This window comes from Dendrobates tinctorius, unplaced genomic scaffold (assembly GCF_039654945.1).
Source record: "Dendrobates tinctorius isolate UK_male_01 unplaced genomic scaffold, ASM3965494v1 ptg000181l, whole genome shotgun sequence".
Taxonomy (NCBI): Eukaryota; Metazoa; Chordata; class Amphibia; order Anura; family Dendrobatidae; genus Dendrobates; species Dendrobates tinctorius.
The window spans coordinates 7,828,350-7,846,559 of NW_027361848.1; the positions used below are offsets into that span (position 1 = coordinate 7,828,350).

The following is an 18,210-nucleotide window of genomic DNA, read 5'->3' on the forward strand; positions in this document are numbered from 1 at the left end:
CCGGTCTGCGGCAAGGGCCGAGCCTTTGCCCCCCGCGGAGTCCCCGTCGCAGCTGCTGGCTGCTCAGGTGGCCTGTCACCCGCCACCCCGCATCGCTGCCGCCTGCCCAGTCCAGGGGTGGCGGCCCACTCGTCCAAGGACTCCTCCGGGGCCGGAGGTGCCCCAGCGCCACAGGAGCGGCAGAACGCTCGAAGACTACGCCAACTCTTCAGTAGCTGGGCCCAGCGACTGCCCCGCCGAAGGACCACCGTCCAGAACGCCGAGGGATGTCAGGACAGCTAAGTTGACTATATAGTTAAGGACCTGTAGTTGGCCATACCGCGGCCCCATAGTGACCGGCTCCCGCCGGACGTAGTCGTGTTCTCTTTTGTGTTTACTTGTATTGAGCCCCTGTGAGGGCAACCCTTGTTACCCCTTTTGGTTGGACAGGCTGAGACTGAGGAAAGTTACCTCTAGGCCATAAACGTTATTATAAAAAGCACCAAACCGACTCGCGACTCGTCACTGCATCCTGCGTACCTGCTAGCACCACACTATTGCCTGTTGATTCTGTACCTTGTTGTCTCTTTTGGTAATTGACTTTGGCTTGTCTCCTGACTATGTTTTTCTCTCACTACTTTTGTCCTGTGCCGTCCTCCTGTTACTGACCTTGGCTAGTCCGACCCCGCTCCAGGTGTTGCCGGTTCTTACTTTCCGCCTTGTGCTCCCCATTTCGCTCGAGTGCTAATTCTAGCTAAATAAGAGTCAGTGATAAGCGGTCATAGAGGAGCGCTTAGGAAGCAACCCAGGGGCAGACAAGAATGTCAGGTCTCCACCGCAGCTCCAGCCGAAAACCTCCAATGGAGGATAGGAGCAATGAGAAAATGGAAACGGTCTTAGGAGTAAGAAAATACAAGGTCACTGGTTGATAGGCCATTTATTTTACAGCTGCCTGTTCTAATTTTGGACAGCTCAGTCCGCATACGCTTTCCAGACGCCAGCCATTTAACATTTCCACTGGCCATCCAGGTATTCCATCTTAGACCTTTTTTCAGTCTATATGACCACACATAGTTGGTTCTGTGCTGCTATATGACTGCCATATACATTGTGTCACATCTATTGCATTTAATTAGAACCTCCATTGTGCTTTTAGACTCTCTACTTTGTCCTTCTTTTGGCTACCATTGCAAGGATTTATTTATTTCAGGTATTGGTGTGACTTCTATTCCTAGCCATCTTAGAAGCACTAGATTGCACATGTATGAGATATCGCTATACCTGTATCCTTCAAAGCACAAGGGCGCACCATACTATTACAAGTTATTATCTTTTGTAGATCCTTCTATGCTCAACAATACTCACTTATAGGATCCCTCTTCCTTAACGACCAGCACAGCACTTTTGGAGTTACCATCGCCTGACTCAGCAAAGCACCCTTGGATAGTACCTCTACTAGCCATCTCTCTCGCCTTTGAATTTTTGATGAAGTTGGAACATATATTTTTGTCATGTCTTTTGTTAGTATGTATTTCTGTGATGATGCGGACAGCAATTAACGCCTTGTTTTTGTTCTTTTTTTGTATGTATATTTCAGTAAACGAGATTTTTCTGATGAAGGTCCTATGCTGGACCGAAAACGTTTAAACCTTTCTGTCTGGATGCACAAAATAAAAGTGTCTGAATATTTCAAATATTGAGTGCCAAGATTTTTGTCATTTTTGATTGATGGGTTGGATACCCGACTTGAGCACCAACAACCAAACTATTCCTGAGTGCCGTGCTCTCTTTATAGGACCCGTCCTGGATCATGACAGCAGCTCTCATATAGTACATGTAGTAAACTGCACAAATGCACACCCCATAGTAGTTGATATAGTATAATACAGCTCCCATATAGTATAATGCACAGTCTATAGTCCCTGATAATGTATAATGCATCTCCCATATAGTAAATATAGTATAGTGCACACTCCATAGTCCTTAATAGACTATAATGCAGCTGCCATATTGTACATATACCCATCACAAGAAAAAAGGGAAGCTTTGTCTAAAATAAAATAAACTTTTATTGAAATAGTTTTAAAAGATTTCAAATAGAATTATTGGCATATAAAATTGTGGACACAATGACAAAATAGTACAAGCTGCCCCCTGAGAGCAATATGCATGGATGACCATATGAAATTGCCCATATGGCAAACAAACCATGAATGAATACAAAAGAGTAAATACAAAAAAGTGTGCCTCCTATCAAATACCATAGATGCAAAGGGTTAAAATGGACCCCATATAATGTTGAAATGCCAGTGCATCACCATATAAAATGGGTAATAAAGGAGTGTATAAACAAAGCATTATTCATGAAGTACAAAGGGTTAAAATAAACCCCATATAATGGTGAAATGCTAGTGCATTAGCATATCAAATGGTTAATGAAGGAGTGTGTAAACAAAGTGCTATTCATAAGGCACTGAAGTAGTGAGCATTCATGAGATGCAGACACAAGACTGAAAGAGTAAACAGGCAAATAGCTCTGAATCAAAAGATAGGCAAATTAGTGAATGCACATTACCTTGGGGGAGTCAACTATTTTATTTTAGACAAAGCTTCCCTTTTTTCTTGTGATGGTTATTGTTTGAAGCTGTCTCCTAGGTATTCATTGTTTGGAGTTCATATAGTACATATAGCATAATGCACAATTGCACACCCCATAGTCCTTGATAGAGTATAATGCAGCTCACATAGTATAATGCACATCTCATAGTCCTTGATAGAGTATAATGCAGCTCCCATATAGTACATATAATATAATGCACACCCCATAGTCCTTGATAGAGTATAATGCCCCCGTATGGTATAAAGCAGATAGGGGATCATGTAATGCAACCCTCATAAGGTTTAATGCAGCCTTGATATGGTATAATGCAGACCCCCTATAGTGTAATGCAGCCCCATATAGCATAATGCACACCTTGAATAGCATAATTCTGCACCATATAGCACATATAGTATAATGCACACCTCATATAGCATAATGCAGCCCCATGTAGCATAATGCAGCACACTATAGCATAATGGAGTCCCCATGTAATGCATATAGTATAATGCAGCCCCCATATAGCATAATGCAGCCCTCATGTAGTATAATGCACACCTCACAGTCTTCCAGTATTATGGCCACTATGTACTCACTGTTTAAAAAAAAATACAATACTCACTTCTCCCCATTTTCCCCGCTGCTCCGGTCTTTGCAGCGCGTCTCCTCCGCAGCTCCGCTGACCGCCACAGCGTGGCACAAGGACATGACATTATCGCGCCCACTGCGTCAGACACAGAGGGGAAATGCTGACGCTTCTTTCTCCATTATTCCTTTTAACTGTATCGACATCTAAGATGCCGATATAGCTGAATGTGTGATTCTGGGCGCTGGTGGGGAGAGGCGTGGCCCGGAGCCGGCACAGGCATCAGGCCCCCCATCTCACAGGCCCGGAAACAACCACATGGCTGGGGGACCATATGCCCAAGGCCAATGCCCACACACTAACGCCAGCCCTGGTAACATTAATGATCATAGTAGAACTAAAATCTGAGCAGCCTCTCAGCATACTCATGCAACCCAAAGTTTACACAGCAATTTATAACAACAACTATCAGTTTGACATTCACGTTAAGCATGAAGGAAAACATTAGGTTTTAATAAACTTCATGAGTACAACATTGTTTTTGTTTATGTTTAATGGAGTCAGTTTTTGGTCAATGACAGATAATTATGCCCACTTTTGATAATGTTTTATTTCTTTCTACAGGGACTGCTTCAAAATGTTAAACTAATATTTGACTCCACAATTGAAGATATTTTAAGAAAAAAAGGTTGCCAGCTAAGCCACACAGGTACTTCTTTATAAATGCACTATAAATTTTATTATCGAAATAGACATGTAACAATATACATCTTCATTGTTTTGCAATCATCCTGATACTTATTGCAGTGGTGACAAATATTTTTTTTTCTTACCGTACAAACAGTATATCGTGGAAACAGATGAAAGGGTGGCACCCTTCTGTCCAATAAAAACTTTTCTTTACTGAAAAAAGTTCAGACATGGATACAGGGGAGTAGGTCACCAGTATGAGCTGTGCTTCTGGGACCTCAGTGTAAGTGGTAGCTGAGTTCCAGCTGTCACAGACAGGAGCAGTGCTTGTACCACCCTCCGGGCTATTTTACCCCCTAAATGCTATGATCTATTGCAGTTCCAGCATTTAGAAGGCTGAAAGAGGGAGGGGGCTCCTTCGCCTTTCAGATCTGTACCTCTGTGATATCATTGCGAGGGCCCGATCATTGCTATGGCAACCCAAGATCATCATTATGACCTCCGGGTCTGCCAACTGTGGTAGTCTGGTAAGACCATGCCAGGTACATGGTCTAAAAGGCTTCTGTCAGTGGAAAACTGACAGTTATGCTGCTGCATTGCTATCTATCTATAATATAACCGTGGGAGCGTCACTTTGTCTGAAGCCTTTATAGACTGCACAAGCATGACGCGCCTGCGCAGTCTGGCTCCAGACTGAATGAGGCATCCAGCGGTGAGGAGTGTGTATGGCGTCGGAGATGGCGGTACCGTATACACTGCATACCACGATTTCCGGGGCCATACTTGCATACTTACCTCACCGGGAGGAGCGTTGCCGCTGCACTTCTCTTTGGCTGGAGAACGAGGCCGGAATACGCGTGAGTATTTGCAATGTGTCTTAAGCAATATGGCGCCGGACCGCGCAGTATGGGCATGCACGTACTCTGGCGCCGCACTCCTCCCCCGGCCTCCAGCAGAATGTGACAGCGCTGGAACACAGGGAAGAAAGGTGAGTATAATTTTTTTTTTGTATGTGTGCAGTTTAATAGGGGTGAGGAGACCATGCAGAGCAGAAAAGGGGGGTGAGGGGACCATGCATACCAGGAAAGGGGGGTGAGAGGACCATGCATGCCAGGAAAGGGGGGGTGAGGGGACCATGCATACCAGGAAAGGGGTGGTGAGGGGACCATGCATACCAGGAAAGGGGGGGTGAGAGGACCATGCACACCAGGAAAGGGGGGGGTGAGAGGACCATGCATACAAGTAAAGGGGGGTGAGAGGACCATGCATAGCAAGATTTGGGGGGTGAGGAGAACATGCATACTAGGATAGGGGGTGAGAGGACCATGCATTCCAGGATCGGGGGGGTGAGGGGACCATGCATACCAGTATTGGAAGATGAGGGGTACCATGCATACCAGGATAGGGGAGTGAGAGGACCATGCATACCAGGATTGGGGGGTGAGGGGACCATGCATACCAGGATTGGGGGGCGAGGGGACCAGGCATTCCAGGATAGGGGGGAGAGGGGACCATGCATTCCAGGATAGGGGGGGAGACAGGACCATGCATAATAGGATTGGGGGGTGAGGGGACCATGCATACCAGGATTGGGGGGCGAGGGGACTATGCATATCAGGATTGGGGGGCGAGGGGACCATGCATTCCGGGATAGGGGGCGAGGGGACCATGCATACCAGGATAGGGGGGCGCGGGGACCATGCATACCAGGATAGGGGGGTTCGGGAACCATGCATACCAGGATAGGGGGGTGAGAGGACCATGCATATCAGGATAGGGGGGTGAGGGGACCATGCATTGCAGGATAGGGGGGTGAGGGGACCATGCATTCCAGGATAGGGGGGCAAGAGGACCATGCATACCAGGATGGGGGGGCGAGAGGACCATGCATACCAGGATGGGGGGGCGAGAGGACCATGCATACCAGGATAGGGGGGGCGAGAGGACCATGCATACCAGGATAGGGGGGTACGGGGACCATGCATACCACGATGGCGGGTTGAGAGGACCATGCATACCAGGATAGAGGATAGGGGGGTGAGGGGACCATGCATACCAGGAAAGGGGGGTGAGAGGACCAAGCATACCAGGAAAGGGCGGTGAGAGGACCATGCATACCAGGAAAGGGGGGCGAGGGGACCATGCATACCAAGAAAGGGGGCCGAAGGGACCATACATACCAGGATTGGGGGGAGGCGAGGGGGACCATGCATTCCAGGATAAGGGAGTGAGGGGACCATACATACCAGGATTGGGGGGTGAGGGGACCATACATACCAGGATTGGGGGGTGAGGGGACCATGCATACCGGAATAGGAGGGGGCAGCACATACCAGGATAGGAGACCATGTACCAATAAAAATGCTCACTACTCGGGCATAGAACGGGTTCATAGCTAGTTCTTTATAACTAGATTCAGAGTACTGAAAGTCCCATAGTGGGACTAAGTAAAAAAGTATAAAAATATAAAAAAAATAAAAGTATATTGTACCCTTAAATAAATAAATGTATGGAAAAAGAAATAAGCAAAAAAAAGTACACATATTTGGTATCGCCGCGTTTGGAATGACCCACCCAATAAAAATTTCATACTAGTTAATGCCTTCATAGAATGCTGTAAAAAATAAACAAGGCAAAAAACTATGCTTTATACTGCAGAACAAAAAGTTGGATAAAACACGTTCAAAAAGTCAAATGTAAATAAAAATGGTATAGCTGAAACCATCATCTTGTCCCGCAAAAAACAAACTGCCATACAGGTCCATCAGCGGAAAAATGAAAAAGCTATAGCTCTCACAATAAAGTGATGCAAACATAATTTTTTTTATAAAATAGTTTTTATTGTGTAAAAACACCTAAACATACAATATTATGTAAACATGGTACCACTATAAGTGTATTGACCTGAAGAATAAAGCTGCCTTATCAATTTTACCACATACATAATGACATAAAAAAAACTCAAAAAGTAGTTCCTGAATTGCTGGTTTTTGTTCATTCTGCCTCTCAAAAATCATAATAGAAAGCAATCAAAAAATGTCATGTGTCCAAAAATGGTACCAATAAAAACATCAATTCCACCAGAGAAAAAAAAACCCTTACATGACTGGCAAAATATGGCTATGCAAAATCTAGTTTTTGAAAAAAAAATGCATCTTTTAGTGTTTGACAGCACCAAAAAATAAAAAAAGATATGCATCGCTGTAATTGCACTGCAGAATAAAATTGTCAATTCACTTATACTGCACAAGGAATGGGGTGGAAAAACAAAACCATTTCTTCACCTGCTGTTGATTTGTTCATTCTGCCTCCCAAAGAGTGCAGTAAGGCTCGGCTCACATTTATCCTGCACTCTGTTCTGAGCACTTACAGCGCTCAGCGCTTACTACTATGTGGTTCAAGCAGAACCCTCGGTGGAAGATTCAATATAATGAGGCAGATGGAGTCACTGTGGACGCCATCTGACCTTTGATCCGGAGGTGTCCGTATTTTTAGGTGTGCATAAAAGCGCAGTCCACCACAGTTTTGTGCACTTCTAAAAAGGACAATGCTAAACAGAGGCCATATGAAATCCAAAGTAACTCTTCGGGGGTTTTATCTGAATCAGATGTAAACCTCAGTATAAGTTCTCAGCATAAAGCACAGGATAAATGTGATCACAAATATTGTGTAAAATATTCCTAACAAAAGCTTCCAATCAATCCACATAGGGGGCTTCTGCATTACTGCTAGTACAAAAGCTCTGGAAAGCTAAATGACTCCTCGCTCCCCCCAAAAAAATCCAACAAATTCTGCTCTCCCAAATACAAATGCCCTCCTCCCTTCTGAGCCCCAGTGTGTCTAAACATTTACCATCCACATGTTTGGCATTTCCGTAGCTGTGAGAGCCCACCTAATTTACAGGTGCATGTCTCCAGAAGTATGAGCAGTGCTCTAAAATGTACTGTTTACTACATCATTTTGGTAACTACAACGTTCTGGGGACTACAATGTACTGAGCACTAGAATGGCAGTTTTCAATTTGTACTCAGTAACATCCACTGCTACTTGTCAAAATCATCACTACACCTGTAGATAAGTTAGGTAAAGGGTATAATTTCCAAAATTGAGTCACTTGAGGTAGGATTCCGCTCTTCTAGCACTTAGGGGCTCTTTATATAGTCTGCAAATTATTCTAGAAACATTTGCTTTCCAGGAAGCAAATAGCGTTCCATCCCTCCGAGTCTTGCCGTATGGCTAAGCTGTACTGTACAGCCATGCATTGGGTATTTCCGCGTTCAGCTGAAATTGTGGGACAAATTTTGGTGCTATTTTTATTTTACCTACTGTCCAGTGTGAAAATTCAAAATTTGGGGCTAAAATGTAATTATTTTTTTCTTCACTGCCCAATGGTATAAAAGTCTGTGTCACACCTGTGGTGTTAATATGATCACTGCACCCCTACATGAATTCATTGGAAGAATATGGGGTATTTCTGCAGTTCTGGCACATCAGCAGCTCTGTCAGTGTAACATGGCAACCTCAAACCATTCCAGCAAACTCAAGATGTGCAGTTTGTAAAATTGGATCACTTATGAGAGATTCTGCTGTTCTGGCACCTCAGGGGCTCTCCTAGAGGGTCATGGCACCCACAAACCAAAACAGAAAAATCTGCACTATAATATGGTACTGCTTCCCTTGTAAGCTTTTCACTGTGCCTGAAAAGTATTTCCTGATTACATGTACAGGGTGCGCCATTTATATGGATACACCTGGGTGGGCCATTTATGAAGTTGGAATCCAAAATGGCCAACTTCAAAATGGGCACCATGGTCACTACCCATCTTGAAAAGTCTTCCCCCTCCCATATACTAATGTGCCACAAACAGGAAGTTGATATCACCAATCATTCCCATTTTATTTAGGTGTATCCATATACATGGCCCACCCAGGTGTATCCATATAAATGACCCACCCTGTAGTTTATTGGCACACTCAGGAATAATTTTTACAACAAACGAAGGTCCAGTTTTCCTATTAGCCCCTAGAAAAATTAAAAACTTGGGATTAAAACAAGATTTTGCTAGTAAAAATGTAATTTTTCTTTATTCATTCTTTCAATGGCTTAAAATTCTGTGAGGCACATGTGGTGTCATTATGACCACTGCACCTCTAGATGAATTCATTGGGAGGTGTAGTTTGTAAAATGATATTACATATGGGGCTTTCTGCTGTTCTGGCACCTCACAGGTGACATGGCAACCTAAAACCATTCCAGCAAAATCTGGACTCCAATATGGCGCTGTGAAGACACGGGGGGGTAAGTGGTTGCCCTGGTCTGCTAGCCGAAACCACATGGACCAGTAATCATCCCATCGAACGCTCGCCCTCCATTTACCGTGGGGATAACACTAAAACAATGAAGAGTGAGGTTAAAACAATGTGCCCATACTTTATTGAACCATAAATAAGGCAAACTACACCTAGAACAGTCCCAGCAAAATACCCAATATCTCGTAAATTACAAAGTCTCACCATCCCGCTGACTCGCTGGGATAAGAGCAGCTGTTACTTCAGAGCTTCCAAGGCCGACTACCCCACCTGTGGCATGCACGGAGAGGAGGCAATGACAAGCCTAGGAAGATGAAAGTCCATTGTCTAGTTGACCCCAGGGTCACAACCTGACTTCTCAGAACATCTCCATGGAGCCAGGTGACATATGGGTGCCAAATCCTGGCTTTCTGCAAACATATCCATGGAGTTCAGGTGACCGGTGGGTCCAAATCCTGACTATCACAAACGTATCCATGGTTCATTGATGACCAGTGAAGAATATCTGTATTCTTTAAGCTGTGGTCATTGTCTCCTAAGCTGGTATTATGTACAATCTCAAATCTGTGTCCCTTGTGATGGAGCCGTGATGTCATGGCTGCTGTCTTGTAAAGAGTCTTTAAGTCTTTGGATCTCTTGGCTTGTCTTGATGTATCTCTGTATCTATCCTTTTTATGGCTAACAAATGTCCTTCAAGCCAGCATTCACATGTAAAGGGGAAAGATGGTGATGAGACCAACTCACATTGTTTGATTATGTAACCTATTTGCATAGTTTTCCTCCTGTGTTTTGCAAGTTAACAAACTGGCTTGTCCAGACAATGTGTAATCAGCATATCAGCAAACATCATTGTTCATTGACCCTGCATGACTGTCTTGCAAAGATAGCAGACAAGTTGTAAGGGCTAATATGATGCAAAACATTAGCCATTCATCCATTTAAATATATCAATTTTACCCTCAAAAAGATTAAACATTTCTGACTCTTGACCAATAAGAAAGAAACACACAAATTCAAAAGTCAATATATAGATAACAGTCTATTCCTCCTAGCTTACTGAAAATAGACATCTGGTTAATTAAGATAAAATGCTGTGTTACAGGTGCTTCTTCCATTTGTGAGCTTTGCACTGTGCCTCAAAAGTAGTTTTTTGACCACATAGGGGGTATCTGTGTACTCTATATAAATTCCACAACAAATTTGGGGGTCTGTTTTCTCCTGCCATCCTTGTGAAAATGAAAAAAGTTGGGGTTAAAACAACATTTTTGTGGGAAAAAAGTGTTGTTTTTTTTTCCATTTTCACAGATCAACGTTGTAAAATTCTGAGAAGCACTTGAGGGTGATAAGTGCTCACCACATGTCTAGACAAATGCCTTGATGGGTCTAGTTTCCAAAATGAGGTCACTTGTAGGGTGTTTCCACTGTTTAGGGGGCCTCCAAATGCGACATGACACTCACAGACTGTTCCATCAAAGTCTGCCTTTCAAAAAGTCACTCCTTCTTTTTTGAGCCCCGCTGTGCACTCAAAATAATTTTCCCCACATATGGGGTTTTGGCGTACTCAGGAGAAATTGTGCAACAATTTTTGTGCTCCATTTTCTCCTGTTACACTTGTGGAAATTGAAAATTTGGGGATTAAAGCACATTTTTTTTTCACGGCTCAAAGTTAGAAATTTCCATGAAGCAGCTGGGGGTTCAAGTTGCTCACCACACATCTAGATAAGTTCCTTGAGGGGTCTGGTTTCCACAATGTAGTCATTGGGGGTTTCAACTGTTTTAGTCACATTAGGGGTTCTACAAATGCATCATGTTGTCTGCTCTCAATTCCAGCCAATTTTCCTTTCAAAAAGTCAAACGGAACTCCTTCCCTTCCAAGCCCTGCTGTGCACCTAAGTCTGTGTCTACCTTTGGAAGCAGCTGAGTCAGTCAACCCCTCACACTATATTTACTTATTTACATAATTCTATAATACTAGCTATTGAACCCGTTCTACGTCCGGGTGGCAAGCATTTTTTCTCTCTCTCTCTCTGTATATATCTGTGTGTCTTTCTCTGTGTGTGTGTGTGTGTGTGTCTCTCTCTCTGTGTCTCTCTGGATATGTCTCTGTGTGTTTCTCTCTCTGTGAGGATCTCTGTCTCTGGGTGTGTCTCTCAGAGTGTGTCTCACTGTGTGTGTGTCTCTCTCTGTGTCTCTTTCTTTGTCTCTTTGTGTGTCTCTGTGTGTGTGTTTCTCTGTGTGCGCCTCTGTCTGTTTGTGCCTTTTTCTGTGTGTTCGCCTCTTGTGTATGTGTCTCTCTCTCTCTCTGTGAGTCTCTCTCTGTGCTTTTGTGTGTGTCTCATGGCCGCTTCAACAGAGCTACGATGTTAAATCGCTACAAAGGAGCCGTTATGCACATGTGCCGGAGGCCAGAAAGACTCAACTCTGGTTAAAATATACAGTATATTTTGAGGGGTTGTTCAATTGTATATGTGCCAAATAAATATATATATAACATTACCGCTCTTCAAAGTTGCTGTGACACCGTAATGCATCTCGATCCACAAAAGGTCATTGCTAAAGTAGCTGGCTGTTTACAGATTGCTATATCCAAGCATATTAATGGTAAGTTGAATGGAAGGAAAAGTGTGGTAGAAAAAGGTGCACAAGTAACCGGGATAACTGCAGCCTTGAAAGGATTGTTAAGAAAAGGCCATTCAAAAATTTGGAAGAGATTCACAAGGAGTGGACTGCTACTGGTGTTAATGCTTCAAGAGCCACCACACACAAATGTATCCAGGACATGGGCTACAAGTGTCGCATTCCTTGTGTGAAGCAACTCCTGACCAATAGACAACGCCAGAAGCGTTGTACCTGGGCCAAGGAGAAAAATAACTGGACTGTTATTCAGTGGTCCAAGGTGTTGTTTTCAGATGAAAGTAAATTTTGCATTTCATTTGGAAATCAATGTCCCATAGTCTGGAGGAAGAGTGAAGAGGCACACAATCCAAGCTGCTTGAGGTCTAGTGTGAAGTTTCTGTAGTAATAGCAGATACACAGGATGCAGTGACAAGACGGGAGACGGGATGAACTTAGGATGCAACTTTTATATATATATATATATGCCTTTAGGCTAGCTCGAGCAACCGGCAAACTAACAATGGTTATCCACGCAGGGATCAAACACAAAATACAATGGCAACACAAACACGACTAATCCGGCAATGACCACCAGTCACTATAAGGCCGCAGTATGGCCGACTACGGGACCTAAGTATCAACTACGACGTGTCACTTATCCTCTCTGACGTTTGGCAGAGTGATGTTTGGTGTTGCTTCGGCGTTTCAGCCGCTGGGCCCAGCCGATTAGGATCTGGCAGAGACTTCTGGCGTTCCTACGCCCCAGCGAAGTTGGGGCACAGCAGGCCCCTGAAGACTTCCTCTGCGTTGCACCTCCTGATGGAGGCGGGTCGGCATTCCCTGGGGATCGGGACGTGCAGACCGCAGCCACCAGCTGCGGGCGGGCAGCGACGGCCGCGGGGGCATTGAACAGACCGCAGCCGTGGGCCGGAACTGAGCTGCGGGGGCTGGAGACAGGCGGTAGAGGCCGCGGGTGCTGGGAGCACGGCCAGGCGGTCAGTGTCCACTGGGCGGCTCGGTGTCATCCCCCTTCCGTCGGTGGTGAGCCTCCCTTCAGCCTCTCCCATTGCTGTGCTCTCCTCCTTGCTCTGGCTTTTGCTCCGGCTCTATGGTGCCCTTTAGCTTCCTGTCTCCTTCTCTCCTGCTCTGGCATCTGACGTCCCCAGGCTCCCTCTGCCCCTTTTATAGTGTATCCACCCCCAACTGTTCTGGAACCCTCTGTGGTTCGTCCTCCAATTCTGTCCCCTGGAAATAGTCCCCCTAGGAACCTTGGTGACAGTCCCCTTGGTTCCGGCCTGGACTCCTCCTACGCTCCCCCATCCTGCATGCTCGCCAGTCCTCGGGCGAGGGACGGCCCGGGACAGCTCTTTGAGTGGTCAGTTTTTTTTGCCATACAAACTGGTCCTGTTCGTAGCGTTCGGGGGGTTTGCCAGCTGTTGACCACTCGGAGCGTCATGGTTCAATGGTGGTGGAATCTTCTGAGGTGATGGAAAGCGAGGGGTTGACTGTGCTTGTTGGGTCGACCGGGGTCGTCGAAGTACTATCTTTCAAAGTGTCCGCTCGTACGGTGGGGTGATCTTCCTCCTCATCCTCATCCCATACTGCTGGCGGGGGTTCTGAGACCTGTGGAGGGGCCTCGGGTTGTGCGGGATCAGTGGGGGTACAGTGTCGTAACATATTGCGGTGTACTGTATGGCTGGAGTGGGCCCCGTATATCAGATTGTATCTCATATACCGGTCCGTCGGGGCTTATTCGGCGTAACACCCGATAGGGACTCTCTTCCCAGCGTGGCTCAAGTTTATTTTGGGGGCGCTGGTCCCGTATGAGCACTCGATCTCCAGCCCGGAGGTCGGTGGACTGGGGCAGAGTCCCCCCTGGATGTTCCAGGTCTTGCAGTTTTGTGTGGACGATTCGGTGTAAGGTTTGTAGCCGATGGCGGTGATTCCGGACCCATGGAGAGCCCCGTCCATGGTTGTTGCTCTTCTGGGTTTAATTCCACTTCCATGATCCCTTTGCCCTCTCTGCCAAATAATAGCACGTAAGGGGTGTAACCGGTGACGCGGTGTACCTGGTTGTTATAAACCCACACCAGTTCGTGCGCAACATTTGGATCAACGTTCGATTGAATCGTTCGCAAGCCCCATTCCCTTGTGGGTGGTATGGAGTGGTCCGGGACTTATCAAAACCATAGAGCCGTTGTAGTTCTTCCATGACCTTTCCCAGGAAGCACGCACCCTGATCTGAATGAATACGTTGGGGGAACCCGTATACTTGGATAAAGTTTTTGGAAATCACGTAAGCGGCCGACTCTGTAGTTTAATCTCGAGTAGGGACTACTACGGCGAATTTAGTGAAATGATCCACCATGACAAGACAGTGTTCATACCTCTGGTGCGCGGGGACAATGGTCAAATAATCTATCATTAAGAGCTCCAGCGGTGCTGATGTCACGATTGTTTGAACTGGGGCCCGTTGGGCGGGCGGCTTAGTCAGTTCACACGGGTGGCACGCAGGGCAGGCTTCTTCCACTGCGGTCTGCAAGCGGGGGTGGTAGGCCATTCGTTGTAACCACTGAAAAGTCTTTTGAGGCCCAAAGTGAGCCCCTTTTTCATGGGCCTCTCGAGCCAGTTCATCAAGAAGGGTGCCTGGTACTACTACTTGCCAAGCTATTACTGATGTCATTTGCGATACTGTTTTGTGGCACAATAGTCCTCCTTTGAGTACCAACTTCTTCCACGGTCGTAACATTAACAACGCATCCTGAGTCAAAGTCTGTCTCTGAGTGTTATTGGGTACTTTGCCTGCGGCCACCCATCGCCGTAGAGGCCCGATTTCGCCATCCTCTTGTTGCTGCTGGATCCATTTGTCCCGGGATTGTTCTAACAGGCCCCTGGTGAGTCCTATGTGGGATTGTTCTTGAGTGGTCTCCTTGAGTCCGGCGGGGACCAGGTCGAATAGCGTCTATTTCCCCTCCAGCTCGTCATCTCGGCTTTGCCCTGGGGTTGTACGTCAAATCCTGGAGAGCGCATCAGCATGTATATTTTCCGCTCCCTGCTTGTAAATGATCTTGTATTTAAACTTAGCCATTCGGGCCACCCATCGCTGTTCCAGGGCTCCTAGCTTGGCATTATCGAGGTGGGCATGCAGGTTATTGTTGGCTGTTACCACCACCTCAGAGCCCACCAGATACTCTCCGTCATGGCCCACACTACCGCGAGGAGCTCGAGCTTAAAGGAGCTGTAATTGACGGGATTACGTTCTGAGTCGTGGAGTGACCGACTGCCGTAAGCGATCACTCTTTCCCGACCGTTCTGGATTTGTGACAGCACAGCTCCCAGCTCATGTAGACTCCCGTCAGTGTGCAGTATGAACGATTGTGAGAAATCCGCATAAGCTAACACTGGGGCATCTGAGAATGCGACCTTCAGATCTCGGAAGGCCTCCTCCTGCAGTGCCCGCCACTGAATCTTCCATCCATTTGCTCTGGCGGGGGCCCCCCTTCAGTAGGTTCTGTAGGGCTCGAGATCGGCGGGCGAAGTTCTATATGAAGCGACGATAGTATCCGGCCAACCCCAGAAAGGCTCGGACGTCTTTTACCTTCTCGGGAGTATGCCACCCTTGGATCGCGGCGACCTTCTCCACAGACGGTCTAACGCCGTCGACAGTGACGGTATGCCCCAGGTACTCGATCTGTGTACAGAACAGGTGGCATTTCTGGGGTTTGACCTTCAACCCGTACTCTGCAATCATCCGAGCACCTGCCCCAACTGCCGTAGGTGATCTTCAAATGTGGTGGCGTAGATGATAATGTCGTCCAGATATATCAGCGTGGCCTCGAAATTGAGATTCCCCAGACACTGTTCCATCAGCCTTGGAAGGTACCGGGGGCACTGGCCAGCCCGAATGGCATACGATTAAATTCAAACAGTCCCTTGGGAAGGATGAACGCAGTCTTAGCGTTGTCTTTTTCTGACATTGGCACCTGCCAGTACCCGCTGGCCAAATCTAGAGTTGAGAAGTATGTTGCCTTTCCCAGGGCGGATAGGGACTCTTCTATCCGAGGCAGCGGGTGCAAGTCTTTGATGGTACAAGTGTTCAGTTTCCGATAGTCCACACAGAACCGTAAGGTGCCATCCTTCTTGTGGACGAGCACGATGGGGGCCGCCCAGGGACTCTGGCTTTCTCGGATGACTCCTTTCCGGAGCATTTGGCTCAGCAGCGTCTTTACTTCTTGATATAACAAAAAAGACACGTCACTCCGGAAACAGATGAGGGGTGCTCAGAACAGGATACCAGTCCCAATATAACATAAAGGAAAAAAATCCGGCACTCCCAAATGCAAAAATTATGTGCTGCCATATAAATTTCTTTATATGGCAGCACATAACTTATAGCACATTATTTTTTGCACGTGGCGATTTTCACAGCTCCATATGTCTGAAGAAGGTCCATAATAGTGACCGAAACGTTACGTATATATTGAATGTATATCATGTGGATCACTAAGCTGTGAATAATAAAGAAGAACTTCTAATTTTTGCATTTGGGAGTGCCGGATTTTTTTCCTTTACTTCTTGATATAGCTGTGGGGGAATCTGTCGGTACCGCTCTCTGATGGGAGCCATTCCGGCAGTGGGAATGCCGTGCGTGATGACCGTTCCCACTGGTACATCCGAAGTCGTCCTCATGACTGGCGAAGACTTCTTGGTATTGTCCCAGGAGCGCTTCTACCTGCAATATTTGGGCTGGAGTAAGGCCAGAGAGCTCTGCTCACATTTTCTCCAGGATAGTTCGGCCCTTTTCTTAGGCCGAGGACCCCGGGGTCTGAAGAGATTGAATAGACACTGCCCAAGGGTCCCCTGCCTGCACTTTCAATTGGAACGTGGAGGTTGGGAGCACTTCCTCCAGAAGTCTCACCAGTTTTGCCATTTCGGCCCGCGGTTTCAGGATGATATCCTGGTCTTCTAAGTTGACGCAGCGCTAAAGGACAGTCCCCTTCTGCACAGTGGTCAAACGCCGGCCACTAGGACTCCAGTGGGTAAGCGCTCCGAGAAGCATGGCTCCAAATGCATCTCCACTCCTTCCAGGGGCACAGGGGCCCGGACAGGCAAAGCCACTACTGTCTGTCCGGGCGGTAGCACAAGCGGAGGGGCTGCCGACGCGATCATCTTCCCCAGCACCTCACCCTCCTGGCAGTCCTGTAGGACTCGCGCTCCCCGCACCAACTGCTGGAAGACCTGTCCTTGGGGCATGCGGGAGCCCCACTGGCCCAGAGTCTCTTGGGTGGGCTCGTTGAGGAGTAGGTTGCAAAATTTCCGCTCCCGCAATATGTTCATACCCAGGGTAGAATCATAGAATCGTAGAGTTGGAAGGGACCTCCTGGGCCATCTTGTCCAACCCCCTGCTCAAAGCAGGATTCGCAAAAATCATCCCAGTCAGATGTCTGTCCAGCCTCTGTTTGAAGACTTCCATTGAAGGAGAACTCACCACTTCTCGTGGCAGCCTGTTCCACTCATTGATCACTCTAACTGTCAAAAAGTTTTTTCTAATATCTAATCTGTGTCTCCTCCCATTCAGTTTCATCCCATTGCTTCTAGTCTTTCCTTGTGCAAATGAGAATAAAATTGATCCTTCTACAATGTGACAGCCCTTTAGATATTTGTAGACAGCTATTAAGTCTCCTCTCAGTCTTCTCTTTTGCAAACTAAACATTCCCAAATCCTGCAACCTTTCCTCATAAGACAGGGTTTGCAGACCGGTCACCATTCTGGTTGCTCTTTTCTGAACTTGCTCCAGTTTGTTGATGTCTTTTTTAAAATGTGGTGCCCAAAACTGGACAAAATATTCCAGATGAGGTCTGACCAAAGAGGAGTAGAGGGAAATAATGACTTCACGTGATCTAGACTGTATGCTTCTGTTAATACATCCTAGAATTGCATTTGCCTTTTTTGCTGCTGCATCACACTGTTGACTCATATTCAGTCTGTGATCTATTAGTATACCCAAGTCTTTTTCACATGTGCTGTCACTTAGCCCTATTCCTCCCATTCTGTATATGCTTTTTTCATTTTTATTGCCCAGATGTAGTACTTTGCATTTCTCCCTGTTAAAAACCATTCTGTTAGTTGCTGCCCACTTCTCCAGTTTATTTATATCTTTTTGAATCCTCTCTCTCTCTTCTCTAGTATTAGCTATCCCTCCTAGCTTTGTGTCATCAGCAAATTTAATCAGTTTATCCTCAATTCCTTCATCTAAATCGTTGATAAAGATGTTGAACACTACAGGGCCCAGGACAGAGCCCTGTGGTACCCCACTTGAGACATTCTTCCAACTGGATGTGCAGCCATTTACGACCACTCTTTGGGTCCGATCACTAAGCCAGTTATGAATCCACCTAACAGTTGCCTTGTCCATTCCATACTTAGTCAT

General features: G+C 46.3%; 1 protein-coding gene across 2 annotated transcripts in view; it reads left to right on the plus strand.

Annotated features, from left to right (window-relative positions):
- THBS2 (thrombospondin 2) overlaps window positions 1-18,210 on the plus strand; it is a 1,059,287-nt gene that overhangs the window by 372,897 nt on the left and 668,180 nt on the right. For both annotated transcript variants that reach the window (XM_073551863.1, XM_073551862.1), the window contains exon 4: window positions 3,789-3,873. In XM_073551863.1, coding sequence (XP_073407964.1) covers window positions 3,789-3,873 — 85 coding nt within the window. The remainder of the gene's footprint in view (window positions 1-3,788; window positions 3,874-18,210) is intronic.